Source organism: Macaca nemestrina, chromosome 14, assembly GCF_043159975.1.
Source record: "Macaca nemestrina isolate mMacNem1 chromosome 14, mMacNem.hap1, whole genome shotgun sequence".
Classification (NCBI taxonomy): domain Eukaryota; kingdom Metazoa; phylum Chordata; class Mammalia; order Primates; family Cercopithecidae; genus Macaca; species Macaca nemestrina.
In genome coordinates, this window is record NC_092138.1 from 16023079 (window position 1) to 16050367 (window position 27289).

Below are 27289 nucleotides of genomic sequence, written 5' to 3' on the forward strand. Positions count from 1 at the left end.
TTAGATCTGATTCTAATGTTAACCATAAATCTTGGAAAGTAAAATGGTAGGCGGTCACTTAAACAATTATCAAAAACACTTTCCAACTAAAGGGAAAATGTTTTAAATAAATGCTTAAAATACACCCTCAGAGTTGCTCATAGTTAAACCTTGAAATCAGTTGCTATTCTTGTCATTAAATATGTAAAGTCACTAAGATATTTTATAGACAGTTTCATATCACATAATTCATTTTCATCATTATGCTTTAAAAAGCATAATAATATAATTATCTCCTGAGATATCAAATTAAGATTTTGCTTCTCTTGGTAGTGATAACACAGTATAAATATCTACAAATGTGAAATTAGAGATTTTAGTCCTTTTGTTATGTTCTAAGAGGATACATTCAGATTCAACTGTCAAATAAAGCTCTATCATCCATGCGTTCATGTTGCATGATTACTGCCACTAGTATACCCCAAGTGAGCAAAAGAATTAATATCAGTCTATCAAATACCACAAGTGTCCCCTGTTTTAAGAAGAATAAGAGCTATATTTCTTACTGCTGGATAAAGAGAGAAGAGAGGGAGAGAAAGAAAACTAAAATGAACACTGTGGTGTTGGATATTTGGTAAGAACTTACGGTATGGGTATGAACTCATAGTTTTCAATGTATATAGATAGGTATAGAAATAAATATAATATGAACACATATTATATACAGATAGATAGATAAATCTGTACACTGAGAAAGCATGGGAGCACTGATACCCCAATAGCAATGAACACACTTAGTATCCATATACTGGCTTCTAAATATCATTCTCCAGCAAATAGAACTAGGATATCTTGGAGAAATGGCTAATTCTAGGATTTGTGCAGGAAAAATACAAGATGGCCCGAACACATATTGCTGGATAGCAAAGTAACAAAATGTTCAAACGGAGATATGTCAAAAGGACCCAGACGTCAGTTTGAAGGGGCTCCCACTATTCAAACCTATGACAATATGAACATCAAAATAAATAATGATAGTAACAGATTTTAATTAACTAAATAAAATTGAAAACCATGAGTTCATATGAATATAAATGAAAAGTTTGACAAATAACAAAATATTTATACAGTCTCAAAGTGTACAAAACAGTAATTACAAAAAAGAAGAGAGAACTTTACAATGTTAAAGTCTGGCAGACAACACTGAACAAGCAATTAAACTGAAAAACATCAGAAATAGGATTATAAACCATGTATCACCTGACAGTATAAAATAAGAAGAAGTCAGACTAACTGGTATGCTATTTATACCAAAGGCGTATATCCTGAAACTAAACATGAAGAAATATTAGACAAACAGAAATTGAAAGATATATTTAAAATATTAATAGCTGGCTTATAATATTTAACATGCAATGAAAGTAAAGCACCAACCGAGTCTGTTCAAGATTGAGGGAGACTACTTTTCATTACATAACTTTTCAGTTGTTGCTGTTTTTTTTTTACCGTGTGCATTTATTTCCTATTCAAACTATATATTTTTTTAAATAAATAATAATACATGTTTTATAAATGTGAACAGTCTGACACAGAAATTTCATTTCTAGGCATATACACGAGAGAAGTACTTGAAAATGTGCACAATAAAGCATATAGAAGGATGTTCATGGCAGTATTGTCAATAATAAAAAATAGGAAATATTCAACAATCGAAAAAATATGAACTATTCATTTAAAGAAATACTACACAGCAGGTACAAAGCATGAAGTACATCTATATGCATTATTATACATAGAATGACAAGATATTTGCTGAATAAAAGAACCATGCTGCAGAGTAATATGCATAATGTGATCTCTTTTTATGTAAAATGAATAAATAAACTATAAATATTCTAGGTCAATGCACAGCACAGAATGCAATGCATACCACACTGAAAATCGTGATCATGAAGAGTTTACCTCCTAGAAAGGAATGATCGGGGAGGTATTTAGACTTATGGAGACTGTTTTATCTTTTTAAACTCAGATAATATAATGATGCATTACTTACATGAGAAAAAATAATTAAAATATTACCTGTCCTAAAGAAACTGATTTCAGGAATATATGGACAATGAGAACTCTAGTATTTCTCAGGCATGCTTTTCCATCCAACCACCCTGATCTTCCAGGAGTTATACCCCTACGTCATGTTGTTTTGGGGGCATTCAACCCAGTGCCCTTCTTATCCTAGAGATAAGTCCACAACCCAATCTGGCCCATCAACATTTCTAGCCATATGGCTACATTTTTTGTTTCAGGGATTAGCAAATACTCAATACAAGGCCATCACATCATTGTTTTCTATTTAAGCTACATTGGGTTGGAATTCTATCAACCTGCATTCAAAAGAGTTCTAACAAATCCAGGGAGACATACACTTAAACAGGTATTTTCAATAGAATAAGCCAAGCGAATGTGAGAGAAACACTATGGGAAGTGATATATCAAACACAGACTGTTGGCCAGGCGCGGTGGCTCACGCCTGTAATCCTGGCACTTTGGGAGGCCAAGGTGGGTGGATCACAAGGTCAGGAGATCGAAACTATCCTGGCCAACATGGTGAAACTCCATCTCTACTAAAAATACAAAAATTAGCTGGGCATGGCAGACTGCGCCTGTAATCCCAGCCAGTTGGAAGGCTGAGGCAGGAGCATTGCTTGAACCCAGAAGGCAGAGGTTGCAGTGGGCCAAGATAGCGCCACTGCACTCCAGCCTAGCAACGGAGCTAGACTCGGTCTCAAAGAAACAAAAAACAACAACAAAAAAAAAACTGTTATAAATTAAAGATGTGTAAACTCTAAAACAACCACTACAACCACTGAAGAAAGTTATTGCTAATAAGCCTTCCAAAAGGAGAAAAAAGATATCATAGAAGATTCAGAATGCACAACACCAAAAATGAACCCTAATGTAGATTACACACTCTGGATAATAATGTGCCAATGTAGGTTCATCAAATGTACCATTCTGGTGGAGGATGTTGATAACGGGAGAGGCTGTGCATGTGTGAGGGCAGAGGATGTATGGAAAATCTCTGTACCTTCCATACAATTTTGCTGTGAACCTATAAAGTAGATTGAAACCCAACTATATCAATAATCACACTATATATAAATGGTCTGCATTAGTTTTCTACTGCTGCCATAATAAATTACCATAAACAGTGGCTTAAAGCAACACAAATTTATTGTATTACAGTTCTGTATGTCAGAAGTCTGGTACTGGTCTTACTAGGCTAAAAGCAAGATGAGAACACAATTCTTTTTTGAAGACTCTATAAGAGAATCTGTTTCCTTGCTCATTCAGGTTGTTCGCAGAATTCATTGTCCGATGTTTCCATTTACCTGCTATCTGTCAGGCTGTTTGAGCTTCTAAAGACTGCCTTCTGCCTTAGGTCATGGTCCCCTACCTCCATCTTCAAGACGAGCAAGAGAAGTTCAGAGACTCTCTCACAGTTTGAACTGCTCCTGCCTCTTCTGTCTTTAAATCTCTCTAAAGTTTTGGATTTTAGGGCTCATATCATTAGATAAGGCCCATATGGATAATTCAGAATCTTCTCTATTTTAAGGTCTACTGATAAGCAACCTTAATTCCATCTGAAAACTTAATTCCCTTATGCCATGTAAAGTAACATATCCTTAGATTCCAGAAATTGGGACATGGACATCTTTAGGGGACAAGAAATGTGCCTATCATGATCTAATCACTCATTAAAAGACAGAAATTGTCAGACTGGATTAAAAAGTAAGACCTAACTATGTGATACCTAAAAGAAAACCACTTTAAATATAAAGAAATGAATTGTATGCCATAAAAAAAAAAAACAGGAAAAGATAAACTATCTTGATCAAAAGAAAGCTGGACATAGGGGAGTGATATCAGCAAAATGGCAGACCAGAGAATTCTGAGAAGCTGACCCTCTTCAGATACACAAAGAAACCTGGCAAAAACAGTCGGAATCAACCTTGTCAAAACTCTGGAAGATGGCCAACGGTTTACTGCAGCCAAGCAAAGGCTAACAAGGAGAAAAACCACTAAAACACTGTACAAAGCATTGTAGCATTTTTAACTTACCATTGCTCCATCTCACTCCCAGCCCATTGGCAGCCTTGAGGATATCAGACCCTGTACAGAGTGTGGGCACCTGGTTCCAGAGGAAAAAGCAGAGCAAACCTTGTTCTAACTAGTTCAGTTTGTCTGTTTTGATCTGTCTGGGAAGTCCCTGAAGAACTGATCCAAGGGGCATGCCTTTGTTTCACCTAACTCAGAACTTTCTCAGGGCAGAGAAGTAGCTACACAAAGGACTTTCCTCAAAAACACAAAAAAAGCAAATGAACAAGCCACTGCCAAAGGGCCAAAGATTAACCATTGGGGAAAACAACAGACACACCAAACACTTTGTGTACAAGTTTCTTTGCACGCACATGTTTTCATTTCTCTTGGTATATACTTAGGAGTGGATTTGCTGGGTTATATGCCAACATTTTGAGGACCTGCCTGTTTTCCAAAGCAACTGCCCCATTTCACATTCCTACTCTCAGTGTATGAGGCTTCCAATTTCTCCAGATTATCTGAAACACTTATCTTTTTTATTCCAGCCATCCTAGTAGATGTGAAGTGGTTATCTCATAGTCATTTTTATTTGTATTTCTCTGATCAGACTAACGATGTCGAGCATCTTTTCGTATAATCCTTTACTCTTAATGGCATTTTGGGAAGGAGGGTAGATAAACATGTATATTTGATCTACTTTATTTAAGTGGAAACATGAAAACTCATTTTAAATGTGTGATAGAAAAAACTTCTTTTACATATTAGAAAACATTTATATGACAATCTCAAAGTTTTAGCAACATGTAGTTTTCTACTTATATTTTTTTCCAGCTATAGTTACTATGTGATTAAAGGACTGCAATATTGTGCACTGAATTTGCTCCGTAAGATTGCTTCTTGTGTGGACTGTGGGTAGGAATTCAAATGACTCCTCGGAGTTGACTTAAAGTCAAAGGAGAACTGATTGCCAAGGCCGCTAAAGCTCAATGTGTTTGTCACCAATGCTGTGTACATCTGTTGTACATAAGTGTCTTCCTCATGTGATAAGTATCAAAGGAATGTGACAGCATTGGCAGATGGCACATGGCATATCTTCTAAGAGATGGATGGCAAGATGTTTAAATGGACTTTTACACTTTAATCATAGTGTAAAAGATGGTATGTACCATCCATACCAAATGATAATTGTGAAAGTTAAGTGGTGGGTACATGAGGAGTTATATTGTTCTACCTGCTCTTGTGTATGTTTAACCATCCCTTCAATGAAAGGATTTAAGAAATAAAACATGTTCAGTGCCTCATGAAGGATGCAGCAATAAGGATAGCTGGTGCTTTGTCTACTTTGATAAATCAGTTCTCGCTCCTCCACCAGGTTTTCATCTTCCAAAAATGTGTTAACTCCTTTTGGTGTACCCTCTTGCATTCTTGTTATCCTCAAGAACTTATTCTTTTTAAATCCTTTAAGTTTTATTGCAATATAGTACACATATCACAAAATTCACCCATTTAAAGCATATACCGTGTACCTATTACAAGGCAAGAATGGATCAGTAAAAAGACTAGAGTTTAGCTATCACTCAGTAGAGACATTTCAGGAAGTATAATTCCTCTGAAGATAGAAACCTTGCAAGGTGGTCGAGCACGATGGTTCACACCTGTAATCCTGGCACTTTGAGAGGCCAAGGCAGGCGTATCACCTGAGGTCAGGAGTTCAAAAGCAGCCTGGCTAACAAGGAGAAATCTCATCTACACTAAAAATACAAAATTTAGCCAGGTGTGGTGGCGCACAACTGTAATCTCAGCTACTCAGGAGCCTGAGTTGGGAGAATCACTTGAACCCAGGAGGCAGAGGTCTCAGTGAGCCGAGATCACGCCACTGCACTCCAGCCTGGGCACCAGAGCGAGACTCCATCTCAAAAAAAAATGAAGAAACCTTGGAAGGGAACAAAGGAGCGATGGATATCGTTTTTGAAGAATTTTTTATGAAACGTTTACATCCAGTGGATTCTAGTTTCTCTGAGTGGTGAGGCCAGCACATCTGCTGAGTAAGTGGAGATGGCCTAAACTTGAGAAAAGTGCAGAAGGTTTGAAATACATTTGAGTAGCATGGATGACAAAGTGGACTAACGAAAAATGACCAAAGCTTCATTAGTATTGTTCTCTGTTAGTAAGCACAGGATAAGTATTTTTGGATAAATGAGTGAATTATTTCCAGGTAGTGCTAAGGCTGACCATACAGCATTTATCACGGTGTCAGTAGAATTGTGAGATTTAATCCAATAGTGATTGGTCATTTAAGGGAAGACATTTATGGAAAAGGCAGAGAGATGGGATTTTGTCAGACAGGAAGGATTAAAGGGAATTGGATAAGGCATATTTCAAATAGGGCTTTTTAAATATTGGTTATAGGATAGACCATAAAATCTGCATTGAAGAAGAAGGAAATTAAGACAAGAACTTGGTAGATAGATAAGTAGAAAAATAATAACCCAGTGTGAAAATTTGACAAATTGAGGGCCTAGACTGGAAGGATAGTAGGATGAGCTCAAAGAGTAGAATGTTAGACTGTATTATTACAGATGTAGAGGTGGTTTTAATGAGGTCAGAAATGGTGGCTCATGCCTATAATCCCAGCATTTTGAGAAGCCATGGCAGGCAGGTCACTTGAGGTCAGGAGTTCAAGACCAGCCTGGCCAACATGGTGAAATCTTTTGTCTACAAAAAAAAGAAAAAAAAACACCCGGGCGTCGTGGCATGTGCCTTTAATCCCAGCTATTCAAGAGGCTAAGGCAGAGGAGAATCACTTGAACCTGGTAGGCAGAGGTTGCAGTGAGCCAAATACATGCCACTGCACACCAGCCCGGGCAACTGAGCAAGACTCTGCCTCGAAAAAAAGAGGTGTTTCTGATGATAACTTTTAGATGTTTCTGATGATAGCTTCTGGGTGTGGCAGTAACTGAACTGGAATGGAGGTAAAGGACCCTAAGATGGAATGACAGAGCAATAAGGCCAGGTTATTGGCAAGTCTATCCACATGGATGTTTGGGTCCTCCATGGATTCTCTACATCCACAAGTTCTTTGCTCTGGGCTTTATCTCAGTTTTGTGCTTCTTAAGGCCTTCACAGAATCTGAATTATTTCTGCAATCCTAAGCTTCAGACACTGCAGGGTCAGTGGCATAAGCATGGATAGGAAAAGAGAAGGATGGTGAGGGAGCTATAGCAGATATCTGTTTTGTTTTGCTCTCTTTTGTTTTCTTGTGTTTTTGTTTTGACGTTAAGCATTCACAATTTTTCTGGAAAACGTACCTCAAGTGACCTCTAGAAAACTCAACTCATTTACTAGTCCCAGTTTGTGTATGTGGAGTTGCCTTCTCTTCAGACCCCTAATATTTTAAGAGTGCATATGTGCACGCTCTTAGAAATATGGAGCATTCTGTAAAGATTCATACTAAGCCCCCAAATATCTGTAAACCTCATGCGTAGTCCAGGACTAACCTCTGGACCATGAGCTGCAGGTGTTTTAGACAATATTATATTCCACAAAGCCCATGAAGATCATAGGTGACACCTCCACCTTGACAGGTGCACTATATACACTAAGGGAAGATCTTGCATGCTGCCATCAACATGGCTAGAAGGAAGGCACAAAGATCACCTTCCCTGAAGAGAGGGATGCCATGTTAACAACAGCCCTGCAGATACTGTTTAAGTACTTAAAGAACAGCCCCATGTACACTTCTGCCAAAATGGCATCTGTCAGCACTGCAGCACCCTGGCAAAAATCAAGGGGGTGGTGCCTAGATCTAGATTGAGAAAGGGTCCTGATATGAGCATGAAGGGCATAAACCTTTTTCCGCCAGCTTGGTCATCCTTTCCTAGCTTCGCTTTTTTCTTACTTTCTCATTCATTCTAAGGCATCTTTGCCTTACCCTTAGCTTTATTTTACCCTAGGAGGTAGGTGGTTGCCTGGTCAACATTTCTGCCACAGACAGCTAGGTGATCTTTTTGCTCCATAAAAATGCCATCAATCCAGGCAGCATGGAGAAATACACAGGGAGGGGAACTACTTCCCCAAGTGACTTATTAGTAGAAAGACCTCAACGTTGAGGTCAAAATATGCTTCCCTAAATCATCAGGATGCCCTGCTTTTCAAATTCTTAAGCAGCATCCACAGTGTTCCTGACACTCTACCCCAACCAGCAATACCCCAAACACTCCCAACAACTTATACGATCCTGTGGTCAGTGATAACTTTTTTAAAATAGAGATTAAACCACTATTTCTGAAAAATGTACATGTATTTCACCCTCTCTTCAGATACAGAAGGCCTGCCTTCCTTACTGCTCTAAAGGATATGAAGCAGTGAATGGGGAGGAAGGTGCAGGCCGCCATACAGTATCAGTAAGTCTCAAGCAAAGAGGTAGAAAAGAGCTCATCTCCTCAAGACTTCACCAGGGAGAGAAGGGGCTTTTGGAGGCACATGATACTCTTTCCTCCACAAGAGCTCCAGGGGATTGGGCAGATTTTAAAACTCACACTAGGGAGTCAGTAAGAGCTGAGATAACTACTACGTTTCCCTAACCATAAGCTTCGGTTACCCAAAACCTATACCCTGCAACACAGTGCACAGAAGAGACATTCTTCTTCTGAGTACATTTATTAGGGAGAATCAAGATTCTCAACAAGGAATGAATTATTTTGTGGGGGGAAATTTTCCTCCCTGGAAATGCTTCGGAAGGATTTTCTGTCTAGTTAGTAAAGGCACATCACTGAACACAGTGCTTTTAGCACTGATCAGGACGGCTGGACACACCAGGCTGACCTGATGCCGGCAAGTGGGGTTTGAATGTGGCATACGCTTCCTTGTGGGGCACGGATTGGGGATGCCTTTGACACAATATCTTCCCCTTAAATGCCTCAACTTTCTCGGGCTGTCTGTCCTTGTCTGTGTTCTGTCTAATCCTTGTAGGACAATTCTGGCCAACAAAGACAGCTTGTTGGCTGCAAGATTTGGTACACGTCAGTTTGCAGGAGGGAGCCATGTAGTTGTGGGGATAGCCCTGGACAAGCTCTGCTGTGAACTGCACTTCTGGGTAGTGCTGAGCTTTCCCAAGCTCCACTGGGAAGGAAACGGGCTCCTGGGGACAGGTGACATCTATCCCACGCTTATGACCCAGCTTCTCCCCTAGGGAATCCCTAGTGTCTTTCCTAATTTTCTGAGCTTCAGTAGTCCCAGTAAAAGCAGCTCTACTTGTAACTCGACCTCTATTCTGCACAGATGATGACAGGGAGCTACCCTTTGCCTGAGAAATTTCTTGATCTTCATATGTTATGCTGGGTTTATTAAACCGCTGCAAAAAGGTCTTCATCCACTTTCTGAAAAGGTTTTCAGGAGGAGGCTGTGTTTTCAAGGTTGGGGAAGATTTGCTCCCAAGCACCTCCCCTGATGTCTTGTTATGAATAGCGTGGCTCTTTCTCCTGAGTTGGGATGTCTCCAACCTTGCATCCCCCCCACCAAGCTCTCCTCCTTTGGGTCTCATAGGGCTCACTCTCTTTATAGCTGGTGGGAAATTCTTAACTTGACACTTCTGTAAGACATGGGTAGGGACCCTGGGCTCCTGCTGCTGTGCCACACGGATCCCTCTGTCTTCCAAGTAGACATGCAACACCTGGGAAGTTCCCATATCCCCACTCGAGATGCCCTGGGGATGAGTCAGTAAGTCCTTGGAACTCAAGTTCTCTAAGGCAAGAGACATGTCAGTGAAATGGCTCTGAGGTTGGCTATCCTTCCTCTGGACCAACTTTAACTGACTCAGCATCTGATTTTTAAGATATGATGATTTAGGATCTTGGGGAACTGATACTCTTGGTGGGAAAATTTCAGTTTCATGAGATGTGCTTGTTTTCACATTTGTCACTGAGCAGCTTCCTGACTTGCTGGATGTCAAGTTGTTCCTAGTTTGTGATTGAAGAGCACAGCTCTCCTCTTCCTTGAACATCTCCTTCGACCCATTGGTGACAGGAAAGGTCTTTCTACTGCCCTGAAGCCTGTTAACATTATTACTGGCACTCTCTCTCTTATCCCTTGACTCACGGCCAACTCCAGCTTGCATTATGGGCAGCTCTGTGCTGGATCTACTGGCCGGTACAGTCTGTTTCTGACTGACCTCATCTATGATGCTGTGTGCGGGGGGCAGAAAAGTCTGTCCGCCATCCTCAGTTGTTGGGACACTTTCTGTAAGATCATTATCAGTATCAGCGAATTCTCTTCCCAGGGTCCCCTGCTTTTCTTGGTCGATAGGTGAGGTGACGAGGGGAGAATGACCAAGGATGGGTAATGAGTTTGTTGATTCTAATATTTCTCCTTGAAAATCTGCAGTGCCTCTTCTAAGCAGCGTGGAGGCCCCATCTTTGGAATCTGACTCTATAAAGTCATGGTCAGTATCAGAATATTGTCTTCTCAGGGTGTCCTGCCCTTCTTTGGCGATAGGTGAGGTGACAGGATGAGGACCATCGAGGACAGGGACTGAGCTTGTTGTTCCCAACTTTTCCCCTTGAAAAGAGCTTCGTCTACGAAACTTAGAGACGCCAACTTTGGAATCTCCCCAAGAAACAAAGCTGGCTGAGGATGGAATGTCGAAATGGGAAAAGGAAGTGGAAAGATCCTCTTTCGATTTGAAGATTTCTATGGATTCAAGGATCTTGCGGGGAAGGCCCCACAGCATCCTCATACGGAAAGATTTAATATGGGCTTCCAACATCTTTTGTTTGTTGGGACTAAGGAAGGAAATCTCCTGGGAAGTATCAACGCCGTGGTCCTCACTCACCAATGCTGCCAAATTTTGATGTTTTATTTGGCTGTGGGATTCCTCAGGAAGAGACATCGTCTGCTTGACTGAATGCCATGAACTATGCACAGTCCCAGGCATTCGACCCTCATTGATTTCCTCAAATTTCTTGCTCAAATGTACTGTCAGGGCATTTTCAAGTTGTTTCTGACCTAGGCTCTCTCCTGAATGATTCCCTGACAGATGCATCATATAAGTGTCCAGGTCTCTCTCAGAGTTAGACCTCAGATCCTCATCTGAAGATGTCTCTGGATCATGCAACAGATGATTTTTTGGGCCATTCTCCTGTCTGTATCCCTGATAATTCCCCACATTCTCCAGGGAAAGCATATTTGAGCTTCTCTCATGGAAGGTTCTAGGGGTGCTTGATCCAAATTTCTTTAGAACATTGAGGCTCTGACCCTCAACCGAAGAGCGATGTAAGGGTCCATGAATGCTCTCTGACACAGATAGCTCCGAAATTTTGCTCTGAGGACGTAGTAATGACAGAGACTCATGGATTCTACGGGGCAGGCCCCATCTGCGCTGGATAAGCCTCTTTCGAATGTGTTGCTCTAGTTTCTTCCTTACCTCAGAGCTCAGTGGAAAATCTCCAGGAATGATGGAGATGGGAACATGGACCTTGAAGGACTTTCTGGCCAATGCAAGATTGGGAGCTGGAGGACAAAAGTCTTCCTGGGATTTTTTAACCACAGAGGGTAAACCCCACACACTTTCCTGCACTTTCTGCAACACGTTACACTCCAGAAGATTAATTTCAGATGGCGTAAGAAACTGTGCCTCGTTCTGGGGTCTATGAAAACACACTCCACAGATCCTAATCCGGAATAGAGGACTAGGGAGTAGGGCTGGGAGTGGAGATTGATGTTGAGCCTGGGACTGGACCTGAGTGAGATGTGGGGACTGACCTTGGGGCAGGGTTTGAGGCAAGGGTAGAGCTTGGGTACTAGGCAAGGACAGAGGTTGGGGAGGGGGAAATACTTGGGATTCCTGGGATATAGATGTATTTGTAATGCCATTGAAGAATACAAACATGGAGGAACGGCCACGTTGGACAAGAACAGTAGGATGCAGAGACTCGCTGTGCAGAGATGGGAGACCCCAGAAGAGCTGCACATATTTTTGCTCTAAATGGTCCTCAAAGCACTTAGAGTATGGGGGCTGCTGATGGATGTGCTGCCCCTCTAGTTTGCCTTTACTGGCCCTAAAAGGAAAGGATTCTGCCAAGTCATGCTTATCAGCCATTGAGGATAACATTTTCTGTGAAGAATTTAGTTGGTAGTTTGGCCTAAGTTGTGTTGGGAAAGATCCTGATTTCTTTCCATTTTCTTTCCACATCAGGAAATCACACCTTTTTTTGACTTGTCTCTCCAGGAGTGCCAGAATGTCATGGCTGACAAAAGAGATGTTAACAGGCTGTATGACGTTGGCCACAGAGTGCCACCCTAAAGAGGCCTCAGAAGAATGAAGGGTAAGAAGCTCCTCCATGAAATCAGATGGCACAAAATTGGAGGAAAAAGAGTCCTTGGCATGAGGCTGCCACCAGGAGAATTCTGAAGATGCAGGGCATGAATGGTCAATGCCTTTGATTGTTGGGGCATAGGTGGATGTCCCACCAGAGCCACCTAGAGATAACATCTCTGCAAAAGGCTTCAAAACGGTGAGTCTTGATTTCGACTGAGTCACAGAGCAGTCTTCCAGTGGTAAAGCAGCTGAGATTGGTGGTTTGTTATGATGAGCACATGAATCAGTGGGATTCATGGCCTGGGAAATATCTTGGCATTGGGTGGAGTCAAGTGAAAAGATGGTGTTCAGACAGAAACTGGCCTCAGGTTGGAGACTGGGCTCCACTCTCTGAATGTGACGTGGTGGGAGAAGGGGAAAGGGAAGCTGTAGGGGTGAGGAATGGTCTACGGGGAACTTGGAATCCAGGGGAGAAACAGGCTGTGGTGGCAGATGGTCCCTCAGTGATGAGGGTGAAAACAAGTCAGCTAAGGAGGTGATCAAGTCAGGTGAGAGAATTAACTGGGGTGGAGAGAGCTTGGGCCGAGGGGACAATATTAGGTCTTCTGTAGGGGTTGCTGAGGGGGCAGACGACAAAGTGAACGATGACTCAGTCGCAGAACCTGCAGAATCCAAAGAGGACACAGAGGGAGCGGCATCTTTCAGGGACTCCCGAGACAGCAGTCGCTGGATATCAGCAGTTGCTCTGTTACACACCTGACAAACAGGGTCTGGGCATAACAGTCGACGAAAGCGGGTGGTATCATGACGCTGGCCCAGGGGACTGCAGGAAACAGGAGGTCCAAAGCTGCAGCCAGGACCAGAACAAGGAAAGGAGGGTCTGTTAGCCTGGCAGGGGTGGGGCCCCCTGAAGCCTGCTGCCCACATCACATTGCCCCCCACCCATGAACTCACCATATATGAGGTCATATGACCTCACTATAGCCTCTCCCCAAAGCATTCATTCACATACCCGTTCCTATGGCTACCCACTCCCAAAACTATAGCAGGCTACAAGGAATCCCTGAAATGAACAGAACATACTAAAGAAAAAGGAGGGGGTGGGAACAGGACACAAGGGGTACGATTAATCACCTTTTCAGAATAGAAAGCAGCTTCCTTTCCTCTTCCACTTCTCTCTGGAAACATTTCCGGTCTGGGAAACCAGAAGAGTATGTTATATGCAATGAACGTAGTGGCACAGGGATCATACAGAAGTCACTCTGTGGAAGACCCTTGGGATATTAAACTCTGATAGCCCCAAGAATCAGTAGAAAATAGTCCCTGATAATATAGTCATTGATAATATTCACAAGTTCACATGTGTATGTGGAATCATTAGTAAACTTCTTTCACATACATTACCCCATATGATACTCAAAACAACCATGTGAAACACAGACATCAGTGGTTACCTCCAAGAGGAATCTGAGCATCGAGGAAGTCAACATACTTATGCAAACTTGTGAGACAGAAGCTCTGACTCCAAGTCAACCAGTAGTCCTTCCTCGGTATCTCAGTTGGCCACAAATTGGGCAACACCCATTACTCAGGTCCATCACTCCGTCATGCCCATGAATGGGCAGAGCAGGGCCTATAAGCAGTGTCTCAGGTCTGATTGCTTTCCCATCAGCCTGTCTTCTGAGGGCTCTGTTTTCTAAGACTGTATCTAGTAACTTGACATTCTAGGAATTCATTGGACTGAGTCCTCATGAAAGACACAGAAAGGGTCACCCTTGAAGCTCAGATAGAGCAGGCTGACATTACCTTTAAATGTCCCACTTTTCCTTCTCCTCCTGGCTCTGCCCTGATGCTGAGAACAAAAGAAAGATAATGACAGACTGGGACTCACTTCTCTCCCACTCTATGAAGTTCATTCATTCATTCATTCATTCATTCATTATACAAGAATCATATGACTCTTTAATTACAGAAATACGTTCCTGTTGTCAATTTTTAACGGAGATAAAACATTTCCCATTTTCCCTTCTCCAAAAAATCCTCAAAGAGGATTTCTTCTGTGAGAGCCACACTTGATGTGCTGAGTTAGAAGTCCTCATCCAGGGCACAGACTCAGAGTCCAACAGTCACATCTGTGCTCCCTCACAGGACAAGTGTCCCAGAGACAGAGCTCTGGCCCCAGCCTCTGCTCAGAGACTCTCAGCATTACTCCCCTGGTCAGCCCAACATGAAGGAAGGCTTTGTTGAATGACAGGTGACATGGGAATGTGACTCATGATCAAATTTCAGCAGAGACTATTCTCCTTCAGAGAACCCACACTCTCTAAATAATCCCATCTGGGACCACAGAATTACTGTGTTTAGGATTTTATCCCGGAACTCTCCACCACAGCCAGATAGGTAGTCTATGAGCTACAGATGGAAACCTTAGTCCACCTGAACCAATAAGTCTGCCCAGTCTCTGCCACAGAAGAGTGAAGTTCTATCCTCTCTTCAGACTTCCCATGTAAGACATGTCCCTGAACCAACCAGACTTATTTAGAAGTGTGGGAATAGGATTGGGAAAAAACAACAGGGCATCTCTCTTGGGTGTTCACCCACAGTCCCTTACCTTTTGGATGTCATTATTTTTTTCAGTGGCTGACGAATACAGGGTCAATACCACGTAGAACAAGTACAGTACAAACAATCCCAACCCACTCAAGCAGATGAAGTTGGGGTCAATATCCAAGTAATGTGAGTCAGGGATCAGCCCTGTCTCAGTATAGCTTCTGAGAAAACAGAGGATATTCTCCATGGTCTGAATAGCTCGGCTGCCTGAAGCAACTGAGCACTGAGGGTGCCCAGGCTTAACTATAAACCCAGGCCTGCATCACAGAGCATGGAAGAGTCACAGAGGGTTTCTGAGGGTGGAGGGAGCAACAAAAGGGGGGTGTGTCCACAGCCCCAACCCCACCAGCACAGCCGACTCTCCTGGGCTCTCTGAGTCCCTTTGCCCTATCCTGCCACTCCATTTCCCAAGTCCATCCTTTTTCATGTCATATATTTATCTTAGTGGAATTTTCAGTTTGTTCCAACAGTAAACCAGGCATTACCCAAGTCTCGCTTTACTGTTTGGAGCCCTTAACTTGGACCCCACCAAGTACACTCCCTTGAAAGCCTGAAATACTGCCTGGAATATTTGTTGTACCCAGGCATTGCCACTCTCAGGATCACATAGGTCCTCAAATCCGTCTTATCTACAGAATGTTTTTGCCTTACGTAAACGCAGATATAAAAAAGTTCCTTTCCACTTACTTCATTTTGTAAATGATGAACATTACATTTTTTGTTTTGAAGTCAGGCTTTACTATTTCCAATCAGAGGAACTGACACAAATTATTATAACTAATGTTACTGAGGAAAAGCAGCTCACTGTCCCATTTGGGTTTTTCAGAAAAGAAGGTTTTTGTTGTAAATAAACCAACAATAAGACAAGAGTCCAGCTCAAATCCGTCCCCTGTGCTGGCTTTCACGCAGTCATTTTATTAGAAGAGGTTTAGGGAGTGGCCTCTGGACTTCATAGTCGGTTGGTGGAAGGAAAGGGGAGGTCTGAAAGTCCTCGGCATGCACAGTTTTGTTTAACACTGCCTCATGTATCACATGTGCACATTCATGGGGAGTTGGTTGAAACGTGGCAGAAATTTGTGCTGTGACATCAGCCAGCTTGTTCTGTGCAAACTCCAGTTGGCCTTAATAGCTTTATCCATTTTAGCCAGTTTTTAAATCTCAGAAGCAGGGAGAGTTCTGGCATTTTAGTAAGTTATTGTTGTTGCTGTTTTTTAATCGGCTATCCTGTAAACTGATTAATTTCATTAGTCATTGGTTTCTTCAACTCTCTGGGGCATGGTTTCACTAATAATGCATTATTTAACATCTACAAAATGAAAATAAGTGTACAATAAATGTATATAATTAAAACTTCAAGGGATCTTGGGGTTAATTTACAGAACTTACTTTTCTGAAGTTAGTGAAGTTTAAACTGTTCAAGCATTTTTGGAACGTACTCTCTACATAAACACACATATACATCGACCTAAAAGGAAGAAGTTGAGGCAAATTATTATAAGTAGAGAGTTCATTTGGGTCAAGCTTGAGGACTGCAACCTAGGAACACGGATGCAAGTCAGCCTAAATATACACTCCAATTAGCAGTAGTTACAAGTGGGTTTTTAAAGTCAAAAAAAGAAGTCAAGGAGTGAGCTGATACAAAGCTGTTATCAGGAATTCGCATTGGTTTACAGAAGCAACATTGATTAGTGATTGGCTATACATCATTAAACTATAGGGTGTAGGTTATAGTGTCAGGTGTGGCATTACTGGGTTACTATATAACTCCATGTGGCAGTAGCAAGCAGTTTCAAGAGATGAATACATAGCTCAAGGAGGAAATAGGGCTGTGATTTCTGTCTCATTTTACTGTCTCTCTAGGCCTGACAACTGAAAAGGACTCACATTTCTCAGATAAAAGTTATTTTCTTTACAAACACACCCACACACTCATCCTGTGACAAATCAAGTAGTATTTTCAAATCCAGACTCGATTATTTCCTCCGTTTATTTCAATCTCTTATTTGTCATTTTGACCCCACATTTTCTAAGTCTACCTCAAATACAGACAGTCCCAACCCTCTATATAAATTTGGTAACAAGTATGCAACTCCCTTAAACCAGGGATTAGTTACAGTGCCCTAAGGTATTGTGATCTAAAAGACCAAAATAGATGCCCCTTTATCAACTAAGACAGACCCTAAGGTTAAGGAAACAAAGTTACCTATGGGTCAAGGGTTCAGGGCCTGGATGGCATGGCAAATTTCCTAACTTTCTATAACTAAACTCCCTCTAACCAAACGAGCTATCAGCTCTGATCGGACAGAGGACCGGCCTTACAAACATTCTTTTCTGATAAGCTACTAATATTAGAGATTGCCAGTATCTGCCAGCTATAGAGGCTGCACACAAACCACTTTTGTAGTTCACTTTATGATGTAAAGGGTCAAATTCTACCTCATTTTAGTGCTAAACCCCCATTCCAAAGGCAACGTGGGATGTACGTTACATATGTTTACTCATTATGGTGTACTGCGTACCCACATAAGTATGTATAGCTTCTCCCCCAAACTTGTTGAATATGTATGAATATGAATATACAATCCAACCTGTCCTTCCCCTATTCCAATAGAGAGCACCTTCAGTCCACACTGGATGCTCTCCCTTACTGGCTTGCAAACTGATAAGAGCAATGAGGCTCTGCTTTCTACTATTAAGTCATCCTGTTGGTATTTCGGATGATACTACTGATGCCATCAGTCTTTGGTAGCAGAGTGGGACTTAGTTGTGCCAAAGCCTTAGAGCAGAATGGAGTCTTAGGCAACCTCACCTGATTACACTGTGGGCCATGTAAATGTGATCTTTTCCTGAGTGCCTTGGCATCCAAAAATACTTGAGAACATCTGCTCTATATTCTATATAATCACCTCTGCAAATGTCCAAATACCAACTGCTTGTCATACTTTATTCAGGCGACTCTTGTCAGGTTTAAATAATCCCAGTATCCCCCACCCCTGACCTATCTTCCTACACATTCTTTTCTAAACTCTTTATCATGACAGCTGTCCTCTAAACTGTCTTTTAATTTCTTATGTCTTTCTTAAACTATTATTAAAGCAAAATAAGTATGGCTTGAGAAGGACTCCATACTTCTATATTTGAGTCCTTGGTGATGAACTGTAACCTAGCTTAATAGTCAGAAAAATTGAAAACCTAACTCAATAGCATGCACCTGTAACAACAGCTGAGCATTGGCCAATCCCAGCGGCCATATTTCAACCACTCATAGACTGCTGAATGTTCAACCTGTGTTCAAATAAGGCAAATGCCAAGCTTTAAACAATCTCACTCTTTCTGTACCTCACTTCCAATTCCTATACATCACTTTACCTTTTCTGTCTATAAATTTGTTCTAACCACGAGGCACCGCTGCGATTCTGGGGCCGCCCAATTCACAAATCGTTCATTGCTCAAACTCCTTAAATTTAATTTGTCTAAAGTTTCTTTTAACACTATAAAGCTCTTTATTTGATACCAATGGGCCATCACTGTTCATCAATCTCTTTTGAAGGGATAAGACAGCCTCCAAGCCAGGCCAGGTCTCTTTAATTATGCAGAAGCAGGTAACTGCCTTGAGGATAAAATCTCCCAAGAGATGCCCTTTCCTCTTCTCTTTAATATGCAGCCTCAGCCAAGTTTTCATCTAATATATCTACTGCTGGAAACTAGGAGACACAAGCATCTGTAAGCCACAGGCTCCACCCTTGACCTCCTCGTGCAGTTGGAGCAATTAGTTCTATGCAGCTCAAGAGGTATACAAATGCAGAGAACAGAGGTTCCCCCGCCTCCAGCATTTACAATCGCCAAGCAATCTCTGGAACAGAGATACTGTGGGTCATAACTCCTCAGACACATCATGCTCTTTAGCAAAAAATTCCTGCACGTGCACCCTCTCCAGTTTCCTGATACGGATTAATGATTCTTTGAGGAGATGGTCAAAGAACAGCTTCTCTCTTTTAAAATGTCATTCATTGGCTAGAAATCTTTACAAACATATGTGTGCTACAGTTAAAACCTACCGGAAGTTTCAGTAAAATGGCTTTTCCCCAAATGCTAATAAGATTCCTTTTCTAAACCTGGCAGAAGCTCCTTCAAAATTTAAAGAAACAAGAGACTAGAGATATATTTATTTTCTTTTTTTTTTTGTACTACCAACAGTAAATTCCATTGACATTGAGTGGCAGTGCTTCACACCACTTATCTTTTCTGCACTAGCACCAACTATAAATAATAAATTTGTCTACTTTATAAAGGATTCTACATCCAGCCATCTCAGTGCACTTTCACAACTTATGAGGTTAGCAGGTCAGGTATTATACCTATTCTTTTTTATTATTATTATTATTATTATTATTATTATTTGTTTTTATTGTAACAGGCACTTTGATCTTATTCTGAATATTGTGCCTATTTTATCAATGAATGAAACCGAAGCCCAGAGAGGGTAAGCGACTTCTCTAGATCAGACGGTAGTAAATATTAGAGCCCTAATGAATAAATTCTCTACATTCATAATGCTTCTACTTTAAACAATATTAATAAGTAATTTCTTAAAGTAAAAAGTATGCCCTAATATTAAAATTAAAGTAGTTGTACAGTTATGAATATTCACTTTGTCCATTAAAAGCTGGCAAATTTGGGAAGTAATGAAAAGCTATTTTTGGTGCTCTATCACCTCTTAGATAACTTCTCCTTTCCACTCGTAGTGTCAGTGTCTTCATAGGTTTTTTATTTCCCTATCCCCCTCTTAAAATCTGCTTTTAAGAACTATATTACATATGACTCCCAGTAATGTATAAAATAAAACTTTAAAATGTCATCCCGGCCGGGTGCGGTGGCTCAAGCCTGTAACCCCAGCACTTTGGGAGGCCGAGACGGGCGGATCACGAGGTCAGGAGATCGAGACCATCCTGGCTAACACGGTGAAACCCCGTCTCTACTAAAAAATACAAAAAACTAGCCAGGCGAGGTGGCGGGTGCCTGTAGTCCCAGCTACTGGGGAGGCTGAGGCAGAAGAATGGCATAAACCCGGGAGGCGGAGCTTGCAGTGAGCTGAGATCCGGCCACTGCGCTCCAGCCTGGGCGACAGAGTGAGACTCCACCTCAAAAAATAAATAAATAAATAAAATAAAATGTCATCCCTCCCAGGAAAACATTTCACACATTCTACATATTTCTACCACCAAGCCTCGTAATAAGCTCTTACCAAAGCATTTTAGGCAGCCTTTGGGAGGTGGCGGAGGTCGCTTCTGGCAGGATGAGACTGTCTCACCACTGGACCCATGACATCTTCCCAATTTACCTACACTGACACCCAGAAGTCTGGTCTTGGGTTTCACACTGCACTTGGTTTTATTATCTCCAAGGAGGCGTCTTTTCCAAAAGCTCTTAGAGTAATATGCTACCACTTGAGGATGCTCAGTATAGATAAACTATTCGTTTAGGACTTTCATATATTCCCAGTTTCCTAGGAAGTTTCCTCAATGCTCACACCCTCATATCCTGACCTCTGTCCCTGGGATAAGCCTCTTGGACGCAGCTGTTTTCAGGATCCCCAAAAGCCTGAAGCAGAACAGGTTCTGAGGCAAAATCCTTTATATTTGTATTTCAAAACAGTAGTTTTATCCCAGAACTTTGGGAGGCCAAGGCGGGTGGATCACCTCCCTTTTACAGATCAAGGGATCTGCAAAACACTCCTAGAAGTTATACATTAGTTCAGCAAAGTCAAAGGATACAAAATAAAGACAAAATCCTATTGTTTCTATATATTATCAATCAGTACATAGGCAAGAAATTTTAAAATGCAATATCATATGGAATAACTAAAAAAATACTTAAGGGTAAATCTAATCAAACATATACAAGACTTGTATGCTAAAAACTACACAATGCCAATGAAGGAAATGCAAAAGACCTAAATAAATGGAAAGCTTTAGTATAGCATGTTCATGGGTTGGAAGATTTAATATACAAAGATGTCAGTTCTCCCCTAATTACACAAATATTTAATACAGTAGCTATCAAAATCTCAGCATATTTTTTATACACAAGATTATTCTACAAATTATATAGAAAGGGCAGACGGGGCGCGGTGGCTCACGCCTGTAATCTCTGCACTTTTGGAGGCCAAGGCAGTCGGATCACGAGGTCAGGAGATCGAGACTATTCTGGCTAACATGGTGAAACCGCATCTCTACTAAAAATACAAAAAAATTAGCCGGTCATAGTGGCGAGCGCCTGTGGTCCCAGCTACTCGGGAGGCTGAGGTAGGAGAATGGCGTGAACCGGGAGGCGGAGCTTGCATTGAGCAGAGAGCCCGCCACTGCACTCTAGCCTGGGCAACAGAGCGAGACTCCGTCCCAAAAAAAAAAAAAAAAAGGAAAAAAAAGAAAAAAAGAAAGGGCACGTTACAGGAACAGCTCAATTTTGGAAAAGAAGAATACAATAGAAAAAATCAGTCTACCTAATTTTAAGACTTGCTATGTAACTATAGGAATCAAGACTGTAGTGTTAACAGAGAGATACACAGACCAGTGAAACAGAACGGAAAACCCAGAAATAGACCCACACGAATATGCTCGATGAATTTTTGACAAAGTACAAAAAACAATTCAACGGAGTAAACATTCAATTCGATTCAGTAGTGTTGAGCATATGGATATCCATAGGGGGGAAAAGTCCTCTGCCTAAGTCTCACACCTTACACAAAAATTAACTCTAAATGAATCACAGACTTGCATGTAAATACAAAACTATAAAAAATTTAGGAAAAAAAGTAGAAAGTCTTTAGGATGAAAGGCCAGGCAAAGACTTCTTAGACATGACAACAAAAGCACAACTCATAAAAGGAAAAAATGGCTAAGCTGAATTTCATCAAACTTTAAAACTATTGCTCTGTACAAGACTGTTGAGAAAATGAAAAGAAGCTACAGACTGGGAGAAACTCTTAACAAATCATCTATCCAACACAGGATTCGTATCTAGAATCTATTAAGAACTCTGACAACTCAACAATAAAAAAAGCAAACAATCCTGCTAGAACATGGACCAAGACTTGAAGAGACATTTTACCAGACAAGATATACAGATGGAAAATAAGCACATGAAAAGGGTTCACCATCATTAGCCATTCAGAAAATGCAAATTAAAACCACAGTGAGATATCACTACACACTTGTCAGAGCGGCGAATTTTGTTTCTATAAAACAGTGACAACACCAAATGCTGACAAAGATGAGGTGAAACTGGATCACTCATACACTGCTGATGGAAATGTAAAACGGTACGGCGACAGTTTGACAGTTTCATAAAAAACTAAACATGCAGCACTCATACAACTCAGCAGTCATACTCTTGGTCATTTATTATAAAGAAATGAAGATTTATGTTCACACGAAAACTGCACAGAAATGTTTATGAAAGCTTTAATCATAACGGCTCAACACTGGAAACAACTCAATTGTCATTTAATGAGTGGTAAAGCAAACTGCAGTACACCCATGCCATGGAATAAAAAGAAGAAACTACTGATAAATGCAACAGCTTAAATGACATTCAAAAGAGTTAAGCTGAGGGGGAAAAAATTCCCCCAAAATTATATACTATATGATTCCATATATATATACACACACACACATATATATACATATACACACACACACACATACACACACACACACATATATATAACATTACTGAAATGGCAAAAATGTAACATTGGAAAACAGATTAGATGGAGTGGAAGGAGGCAGGAAGTTGCTATGTCTATAAAATGGCAACATGAGGGGTTCTCATGGTGAGAGAAATGTTCTGTGTCTTGGCTATTTCAATGTCAATGTTAATGTCAATGTCAATGGTTGTGCTATCATACTACAATTTTATAAGATGTTACCATTGTAGGAAACTGGGTTAAGTGTACATGAGCTCTCTCTATTATTTCTTACAACTACACATGAATGTATATTTATCTCAAAATAGAAAGTTCAATTCAAAAAAAACCTCAAAATGAATGGGAGAATATGGATATGTTTGCTATCTTGAGTGTAATGATTTAACATGTACATATTCACATATATCAAAACTCCTTAAATTGTACACTTTAAATACATGCATTTTTTGCATGTCAATTAATCTTCAATAAAATAAGGGGTGAGGTGTTGGGAGGGAATACAGTATGTCTCTTCCTCTTCCCTGAGGAATTCAATCTTATAATCATTAGTTAAGTCAAGCAAAATAGGCATCCAAACCTAAAGAGGAGGAAGGGAGCAGTTAGAAGCTGTTGCAGTGTCCCAGAGCAGAGTGTAAGAGGCAAAGCAGGGTGAATAGGCGTTTTTCGTAGAAAGGTTGCCTGATTCCAGGTTTTGGATATCCAGTGGGTTGAGGAGGGTGCCTACATAACACAGCTGCTGGGCACAGAGGTCTAAGCCCAAGTGGGTAGGAGAGGACAGCCATACCTGTAGGGCCATAGTGGTGATGAGAGATTGCTTACAGACGGAGGACTGACAGCAAATATATTGAAGCTAACGGGAACCAGATTTCTCATTGTTGGAGAAAGAAGTCACCAATGTGGAAAGCAAGAAAACTAGAGTAAACCCTGTAGTGTTAAATTACACCTAGAGGTACTGATGTAAATTCATGATTTTCAAGATACATAGATATGTAGAGAAATAGGTTGAGATTTAAAGGATGAACATGTGTGTATACTAGCTCTGTCCATTGAGAGGGCCTAAAACCAACAATGCCTAATATTAATAATAATGAACACAAGTAGCACCCTGATCTTGACTTCTAAATACCATTCTCCAATAAAGGAACAAGGGGTACTAAGAGAAATGGCTGAACCCAGGACTGATGCAGCAAAAGTATATGATGAGTCTGAAACATCTTTTTGTATCAGAAAGTAAGAAATAACAGAGATATATCCAAAGAATACAGAAGTCAAATTGAAGTAACTAGCTAAATCTATGACAATTTGGGCATCAAAATAAATATTGATAGTAACAGACTGAATTGGATTCAGTAAGAAAACAAGAATCTATAGTGATATAAAGTAAGTCAATAGATAGAAAATTTTATGTGGAATTGCATATCTGTTTTTGTTTTTGAATGGGATATTTAACCTTAACAAGAATATTTTAATTTTGACTCGGATTGTGAATAGGTATTACTAATATAATTAAAAGTGTACTTCAAAGTACAGCTGATGACCTGAAGGTTCTTAAAGTCTACTGGGGGGAAGCATAGTGAATAGTGAGAATTCTAGGATTTCTTTGCCCAGCATATATTTCCACTTCATCCATCTATTAGTAGACTAGCTATGGAGAAAATGAAGAGAGAAGTATAGAATGGCTGTTCTGTTTCTAGCTTGGGTGTCCTGGTGCTACTAATTAATAATGGGAATGTCAGAGGAAAAGCAGCTTGGTGACAGAAGACAACGGTTCAGTTCGTAAGATTTTACCTTGAGGATGTTTAGCAATCAGTTGGTTTCACTGGCTAAAAATTCAAAGAATTAAGTTAGTGCTAAAATAGTTAACTCCATGAGGGAATAACTTATCTAAGGAAACCGATAAACAGAAAAGTGAGTAGGACAAGGGCAGTAAGAAAATAAACATTTAGAAAAAAGCTTTCTGCTGTTTGTAATAGGACAGTTTATAAACAAGTAGAATTACGAACAAACACGGTAAGCAAAATATTTTTAAATGTTTTAATTAGCAACTACTTAAATGTCAATAAAAAGTACAATTGACAGATATTTCTCACAAGAAGACATACAAGCTGCCAAACATGAAAAAATGCTCGGCATTACTAATCATCAGAGAAATACAAATCAAAGCCACAATGAGATACCATCTCACACCAGTCAGAATAGCTACTAAGAAGTCAAACAACAACAGATGCTGGTGAGGCTGTAGAAAAATAGTGAATGTTTATACACCACTGTCAGGAATGTAAATTACTTCAGCCACTGTGGAAAGCAATTTGGGGATTTCTCAAAGAACTTAAAACAGACCCACCATTCTATCCAACATTCTCATTCTGGGTGTATATCCAAAATTATTCACTCTCCCAAAAAGACACATGCACTCATATGTTCGTTGCAGCACTATTCACAATAGCAAACACATGGAATCAACCAAGGTGTCCATCAACAGTGAAGTGGATAAAGACATTGTGGTACATATACACCATGGAATACTATGCATCCATTAAAAAAAAACGAGGAAATATGTCCTCTGCAGCAACATGGGTGCAGCTGGAGGCCATTACACTTTGCAAATTAAAGCAGGAACAGAAAGTCAAATACCTCATGTTCTCACTTATAGTGGGAATTAAACATTGGGTACTCATGGACATACAGATAGCAACAATAGACACTAGGGACTACTAGAGCGGGGCGGGAGGGGGAAAGCATTGAAAAAGTAACTATTGAGTATTATGCTCAGTACCTGGGTGACAGGATCATTTGTATCTGACACCTCAGCATCATGCAATATACCCAGGTAAGGAACCTGCCCTGAATCTAAAATAAAAGTTGAAATTATATTTTAAAAAACTAGAAACTACCCAAACATCAACAAAAAGTAAAATTAATATTCTACCATTTAATGTTATAAAGATTATTAAAGTTCATAATCACATAAAATGTATATGATGTGTGCTTTTCTTTTTAAGTACTTATTTAAGTAATGTAAAACAATTTTCATAGCAAAATCCGGAAATAAACATCAAAATGCTAAGAATAATTGTTTTAAGGATGGAAATGTACGGAGTTCTTCTACTTTTCCATATCTTTCAAATTTGCTATACAGATGCTCCATGACTTACAAGGGGGTCGCATCTGATTAAACCCATCATAACTTGAAAATACCCTAAGCAGAGCCATCAAGTCAAGGACCGTCAGTGTACTACTTTCTTTTTTCTTTTTTTTTTTCTTTTTGAGATGGAGCCTTGCTCTGTCTCCCAGGCTAGAGTGCAGTGGCTTGATTTTGGCTCACTGCAAGCTCCACCTCCCGGGTTCACACCATTCTCCTGCCTCAACCTCCGGAGTAGCTGGGACTACAGGCGCCCGCCACCATTCCCGGCTTTTTTTTTTTTTTTTTTTTTTTTTTTTTGTATTTTTAGTACAGACGGGATTTCACCATGTTAGCCAGGATGGTCTCGATTTCTTGACCTCGTGATCTGCCCACCTCAGCCTTGCAAAGTGCTGGGATTACAAAAGCGTGAGCCACCGCGCCCGGCCTGTACTACTTTCTAAAAAGGCAAACAGTCACAAAAAGGATTCCCTCTCACCTCTTACGAGGGCAAACATAGTGATATTCCTGTCTAAGAGGGAACACAGACACGTAGTAGGCTCTCAATAAATGCATGACTATATCAATATTTGTGTAATTAAAGACAGTTACCTGAGATTTGCTGTTCCACAAAAGCCTGCAGTCCTTCCTGCTGGAGAGCCTCCTGTCTTGCTGTCCTGGATCTTGAAAGGCATGACAAAGGGCTGTGCCTCCACTCTCAGAAGTACACCTTATCTCTGTCCACTGGCGCTGCGCCTTGGTAGATCTTTATCTGGGGCTCCCAACCACCGTTCCTACTAGACACACTTCTGGGTTCCAGAGGGAAGGGGATTAGAGCACTTGACGCCTCTGAAAAACAGTGTGTAGAGCCAGCATCCTTCTTCCAGTTACTGATCCTACAGAGAGGGATGATGAGCTCTTAATTTTGTGTATGGACCAGCATTTTGGCATCTGACACTGTCCTTCTGTCCAGCGCAGGCATTTATTTCCAAGGCACTGGCCTCTCCGGTGTCTGAAAAATGCCATGTCGTAACTGCATCAGGGCCCTTAGCCCATTCCTTAACTTCGGCCCTTAACTGAACAAAGTTCTTTACTCGTTCATTGCAGCACTCAGGGCCAACCCTACCAGCAGATATCAGTATCTCCCCCAAAAAATACGTGAAATATGAGATTCAGGTTAGGTTACTCGTGCAAACCAGGCAGTCAATGCAAAGCCAGGCAGCCAATGCAAAGCGAAGCCTTAATAGCGGTCAACATTGTTACTGTAATTATTATACCATCATCTCCATCGAGTTCCATCGAGTATACTTGGAGAGTGCAGCCCCTCGCCCAGGGCTCTGAGCGGTTTCCGAGGCCTCAAGCCCCAGCGGGGCCGTTGGAGTTCCGTTGGGGGAACGTCAGCGAGGCGCGCTGCCAGTTGGGATGAAACTAGCGGTCCAGGCCGGGCACGGTGGCTCAC

General features: G+C 40.9%; 1 protein-coding gene and 1 long non-coding RNA gene across 3 annotated transcripts in view; both read right to left on the bottom strand.

Annotated features, from left to right (window-relative positions):
- Window positions 1-27226, bottom strand: part of LOC105498738 (uncharacterized) — a 628747-nt gene extending 601521 nt beyond the window's left edge. For both annotated transcript variants that reach the window (XR_011612393.1, XR_011612392.1), the window contains exon 1: window positions 26443-27226. This is a non-coding gene — a long non-coding RNA (uncharacterized lncRNA). The remainder of the gene's footprint in view (window positions 1-26442) is intronic.
- LOC105498740 (SPATA31 subfamily D member 1) lies at window positions 8721-15480 on the bottom strand. The gene is given in 5 exon segments (XM_011771032.3): window positions 8721-8943; window positions 8945-13238; window positions 13526-13586; window positions 14198-14243; window positions 15003-15480. Coding segments are annotated over 5 exon segments (4758 nt in total). The 5' UTR covers window positions 15189-15480; the 3' UTR covers window positions 8721-8772.
- Window positions 27227-27289: the final 63 nt, after the last annotated feature.